General features: G+C 41.0%; 1 protein-coding gene across 1 annotated transcript; it reads right to left on the bottom strand.

Moving 5' to 3' along the window:
* Positions 1-1,067: 1,067 nt before the first annotated feature.
* LOC105995398 (olfactory receptor 5B2-like) lies at positions 1,068-2,758 on the bottom strand. Its single transcript, XM_013029107.1, has 2 exons — positions 1,851-2,758; positions 1,068-1,092 (listed from the first exon to the last, which is right to left on the bottom strand). The coding sequence occupies exons 1-2, from the start codon at positions 2,756-2,758 to the stop codon at positions 1,068-1,070; spliced, it is 933 nt and encodes a 310-aa protein (XP_012884561.1).
* Positions 2,759-6,047: the final 3,289 nt, after the last annotated feature.

Genomic DNA, 6,047 nt, shown 5'->3' on the forward strand with positions numbered 1-6,047 from the left:
TACACATAATATATAATATATATTATCTAAGACATGTAAAGAAATCAAACCCAGCAAAAATTTTAAAATTAAAAAAATGATAAAAATATGGGAAAGACCTGAATAGACAATTCTTAGAAGATAAAAATCCTCAGGGAAATTATAATAGTAAAATCTGCAATGAGGTATCACCTTATCACATTGTGAATGGCCATGGTCGAACAGAGATGATGGGGATGTGGAGAAATGGGAAGTTTTTGCAGAGTATTGGTGGGAATGAAGTCATTATGACCATTGTGAAGAATAATGAGGGGATTCCTCAATTACAAATAGGACTGCAATGTGGTCCAATACTTCCAGCCTTGGAGGTATACCCAAATTGATGAAATCTGCATGTTGAAGAAATATAGTGTATTGTAGTTCTTTTTCTAGTTCATAAATGAAACTCAATTATAGGAAGAACCTGTTGAATGACAACTGCATTATACAAACAGGCTGTACAACTACTTAATAATAAAATATAATAATATTAACAACAAAAACACATAAAGACTGGCATAAAACACACACACACACATATATAATCAAACATACATATGAAACTTCCCTCCAGAAACTGTAGGTCACTTTCATTAACTTTCCTATCATCCATTTCTATCATTGATACAATTGCCATAATACTTTTATCCATTGGAGTAGGTGACTGTAATAAATCAGACCATGTTGAATGCTTGGGATAATTGTGCATTTAATAGGAAGTACTCATTAGTATCAACTTCTACAAAACACTTGTTATAAGTATTTTGACTCTTTCCAGTACTGGGTATTGAACCAGGGCCTTGACCTCTTGCTCAGCTTTTTCACTCCAGGCTGGTGCTCAACCACTTGAACCACACCTTCATTTCTACACTTGCTATAATGGTGTCAAATTCATAAAGCATAATAAAATAATATAAATAGGGAAACTACATTCATAAAATGATAAAATATAAGGATGTATATTAGATTCTTGACCACATTTTCTTCCTCTTCATTCATCTACCTCTTTCCCTTTGATTTCACCCCACGCATTTCGAGTACCCCTTCCTTCATTTTACTGAAGTTTGATTTTGACTTTCTAAAGAATTACACTATTTAAGATCTCCCTTGAACCTACCATATTTCAGTGAATACATTTATATACACCTGCATGCTACCCAATGTAGTTAATTACAAGTTGATAAGCTAAAGGTAGCTTCCACATATAAGGGAAGACATGCTTTCTTCATCTTTCTGGTCCTGACTTCAGTTTTTTTATGTCCTTCCATTTCTTTACAAATAGTATCATTCTTTCTGTTGGATAAGTAAAATTCCATTGTGTGTGTGTGTGTGTGTGTGTGTGTGTGTGTGTGTGTGACATATTCTTGATCCAGTAGTCCATTGAGGGCCATCTAGGCTGATTCCATACCTTGGCTGTGGTGAAGAGTGCTGCAATAATCATGGTTGTGCAAGTGGTTTTTATTGTATCCTGACTTTGAATCTTTTGGATTAATGACCCACAGTGGTATTGCTGGATCATAAGGTAGTTCTATGTTTAGTTTTCTGAGTCATCTCCAAGCTGCTTTTGAGAATGGTGAATAAATAAAATTAAAAAAAAATCCTATTTTAGGGCTGGGAAGGTGGCTCAGTGGTAGAGCGCTTGCCTTGCATGCATGAGGCCTTGGGTTCGATTCCTCAGCACCACATAAGCGAAAAGAAAAAAGTCAGAAGTGGCGCTGTGGCTCAAGTGGTAGAGCGCTAGCCTTGAGCTGAAGAGCTGAGGGACAGTGCTCAGGCCCAGAGTTCAGGCCCCACGACCGGACCCAAAAAAAAAATCCTATTTTACCTCCAACAAAATCTTTGTGAATGCATTCTTGACCTCCTTGTTCCTCAGGCTGTAGACCACAGGGTTGAGCATGGGGATGATCATGGTGTAAAACACAGATGAGATTTTGTCAGTGTCCATGGAATGACTGGAGCTGGGCTGTAAGTACATGAAGATAATCGTGCCATAGAAGATGGAGACCGCAGTGAAGTGGGAGGCACAGGTGGACACAGCCTTCCGATGTCCAGCACCTGTGTGCATCTTGAAGATGGTGATAAAAATGAATATATAGGATATCCAGATAACCAGGAGAGCAAAAAAGACATTAAAGCTCACTACATAAACAAGAACTAGCTCACTAACATGTCTATCAGAGCATGAGAGAACCATGACTGCTGGGATGTCACAGAAAAAGTGATGGACCACATTAGATTGACAGAAGGAGAGACTGAATGTGTCCCCAACATGGATGGAAGCATTCAGGAAGCCACATACATAGGATCCTATGGCCAGACACACACACACACTAGCTCTCATGGTGGTGGTATAGTGGAGGGGCTTACACACTGCTGCGTAGCGATCGTAGGCCATGGAGGCCAACAGGTAATTTTCCACAGTAGCAAAGGCTACAAAAAAGAACATCTGAGCAGCACAGCCATTGTAGGAAATGGCTTTGTTTCCCATGAGGAGTCCCGTCATGACTGTGGGAGTGACAGCTGAAGAGTAACAGAAGTCCACCAGAGAGAGATTACTGAGGAAGAAGTACATGGGGATGTGGAGACGCGAGTCCAAGAGGATCAGGAGGACCATCCCCAGATTCCCAACCAGCGTGAGGATGTAGATGATCAGGAAGGTGATAAAGAGGGGGACTTGTAGATCTGGGTCACTGGTCAGTCCCAGCAGAATGAACTCTGTCACCTCTGTTCTGTTCTCCATCACCGTTAAGTGAAAGTCACTGGGTGCTCTGTAGCCATTAACAAAAAGAAGGAATTCCATGATAGAGAAAATGAATTAAAATGATAAAGCATAACTACAATGCATATTCTTGCATTGAACAACAAGTTGTATTTTAATTCTGTAGTTAAAGCCTGAAAACCAGATTTGGCACTTCAATTTGGTACTTCAAAAAATACACAGAGGGTTGCGTACTTCAAAGAATATTAATGGAGCATCTTCCCAATTTCCTATAAATTTTATGATTTATAAACGGAATGTAGCAATAATAGCAAAAATAACTTGATATACTGGAGATGACTTGTGCGCATGAATCTCGCTACCGTTTCACTTTTCCTGAGCTCAATAAAAGACCACTTTTCTTTGTCAGTCATCTGCCATAAGTGGCTGTTCACAGGCTAGGTGAGATTGGTTGGTTGTTAGGTTCATATAAGTGAAGTTGTACAAGTACCTGAGTAACGTATTTATATTGCTCAAGTTTTCTCTGGAATTCTGTTCTTCAGATCCATAGCAACATGTAGCTCATAGCCAGTGGTTCTCAAGTCTAAGTCTAAACTAAATTTAAACAAAATGAAAATAACTGAATTTCTTTGTGGGTTCAAGTGTTTTCCTAGGAATGGTGTAAATGTTTAAATAGTGTAACTTCACTAATATCTTTTTCACTATATAGTTCCGTCTCATTGGAGGTAAAACAGACAAAACCAGAAAAATGAATGATCCTTTCAACTGCAAAAGCATCCTAAAACAGTGGAAACTTTCTGAATGACATTTTAATACCCCTCAACCCCAACTGATGCTCATTACTACCAGCCGATCTGCACATATTTATTGTGATACAGAGAAAAACATAAGGTTTTTAAAAAATTAGGCTGAGTCAGACATATACTAGTTATTGCAAATAAGGTTAAGTTGATGTTAGGGAAATGAACCCTAAGATAAGTATTCAAATGTTTTTTTTTCTTTCATGCGATTGTTTCTAACACATTTATAAGATTATTTCTTTGTTGCTTTGTATGTCCCTCCCCCATGGTATAACCCCTGCTTTCACTGTATTTGATGTTGATATAATTTGTGGAGGGGAAGGGCCAAAACAAATCGTTTAAACAGGGATACAGGTGGACCCGTTGCAACAATGAGATATACAAGTTGTTATGTTGAAAACAAACTTTACAGCTTTGGTGGGGGGGGGTGAGGATGATTGGTTGTGGGGGAGGGGGAAGAATGGGAAGGGATGGGAAGGGGAAACAGAGGAGGAGGCTACAATGCTTGATAAGAAATGTACTCATTACCTTGCCCATGTAATTGTAACCCCTCTGTACAGTATTTTCACAATAAAAAAAATTAGGCTGAGAAAGAGTTTTACTGTTGAATCAATGTACCATAGCTCTACTCATCATGAAGGTGGTGGGAAAACTGACACAGGAGCAATTTCAACCTGTAGATGTGATTCTGCAAACAGCACGTCATGAGCTGCAGGAGACACAGAGTTGGATTCATGGGAGGGATGCTGGGAGGGATGCTTGCCATACCTACAACTACCCTCTAAGACTCCCTGCTCCTACCCCGACTTCCCTGAACACCATTTCCATCTGCAATACCTTCAAAGATAGTAGTGAGGCCTGCATTGAAGAATGAGAATTAATGGCAGGGCATGGCTGAAATAGTAGAGCATATGTCTAGCAGGTGCATAGCTCTGAGACCAACCCCTCACTGCTGCCCAAATAATAAGATAATGTAAACTAGTAAATCCCAGGCCTTGAACATTGATAATGAGGTCTAGTAACTGTGTTAGTATTAGGTTGGGATAATGACTTTTATGTGGGTTTTGTCGAAGTGGATGCTGACATGCTGGTCTTCAGTTACAGACAACTGACTTCTAAAATCTTCCCAAGTTTCCTTTCCCCTCTTCCATTTTTCTGTACTCTTTAATCTTTCTTGTTTCCTGATTCTGAGCTTTGATTGCTGCTCTGAAAAATCTATATTCCTCTTCTTTCTCAGGATTTCTTTCTTGACTTTTCTTGTTCTTTGGACCTAAATATTATTTTTTATTAAGCAAAGTCTTTTTTGTTACTGTCATTTCATAGCCAAATCATAGAAATCAAGGCTGGAAAGCTTCTCCACCCCCTGCTTTATAGGCTATTCTTAGATTGCAGGGTTTGTAAAATTTAAATATGTTGTCACATAGTAACAGCATTTTAAATTTCTTTCTTTAGGTCTTTTGTTTGTGGGGGGGGGTTAGCTCTCACTATGATATTCAGGCTGGTCTTGAATTCCAAGCCTGAGTGATTCCTGTGACTCTCAGTCTTTTAAGTAATTGTAGGTACATGTGTGAGCCAAAACACTCTTTTACATTTCTTGGTTTGTAATGAAACAATTAGAAGAAGATTGTTAGAAAAGTAAAAATTATTACCTACTATTTTTCTGTTGAACCTTTGTCTATTTAAGTTTATGAGTCTCCCATATTCAGACATTGTGTTGGCTAACTCTTAATCACTTTTAGAAAATACTACATTCTGAGGAGGGTGGACCAAGATGGCGACGGGGCAGTAGGGAAACACCACAGCTCTCTCCAACCAAAAAGAGAGTTCGAGTTCCAACGCTTAATCTCCCCAAGAGACCTACAACAACAAAAAGACGAACACTCAGAGAAAAACCAGAGGTGGAAAATAACAAAAAAAGAAAGAGAGGAAAAGAAGAATTTCAGAACAGAGAAGAGTGAAGACCCCTCCCCCAATCTTTACTGGCCGCGCGGCAGTGCGCCAAGCAGCCGGCCAGCCGGCCCGGCGGGGGCTGCCGGAGCCCCAGAGACACAGGGGGCCGCTCCCAGATACCAGGTACCAGTTCGCAGAACAGCAGATCACTAGGAACAGAGAAACCTACCAGCCGGGAGTCTCCACGAGGATCCCACCCCCACCCCTCACTCTCCACCGGAGCGGAGAGGCTCCATCCCGCCAAAGCTGCCCGGCACCAGCAGCGCGACAAAGGAACCTGTTGGCAGACCACCCGCCAGATCACAAAGGAACCTGTTGGCAGACCACCCGCCAGATTGCGATCGCAACAACCCGGCAGGGGCCGCCCAACCCAGCCCACAACTCGGATTACAACAACAACTGACCACCTACACCACACAGAAACAACCAATTCCAGGGTGAGTACTTCACAGGGGACAGTGAGCTGGAGGGAATCCCCAGACCCTGACCTAGACTCCCTACCCCAACACCCGGACCACAGGACCCACTAAAACTGGGAACTGTTCGAGAGCTCCACCAGC

This window comes from Dipodomys ordii, unplaced genomic scaffold (genome assembly GCF_000151885.1).
Source record: "Dipodomys ordii isolate 6190 unplaced genomic scaffold, Dord_2.0 Scaffold117, whole genome shotgun sequence".
Classification (NCBI taxonomy): domain Eukaryota; kingdom Metazoa; phylum Chordata; class Mammalia; order Rodentia; family Heteromyidae; genus Dipodomys; species Dipodomys ordii.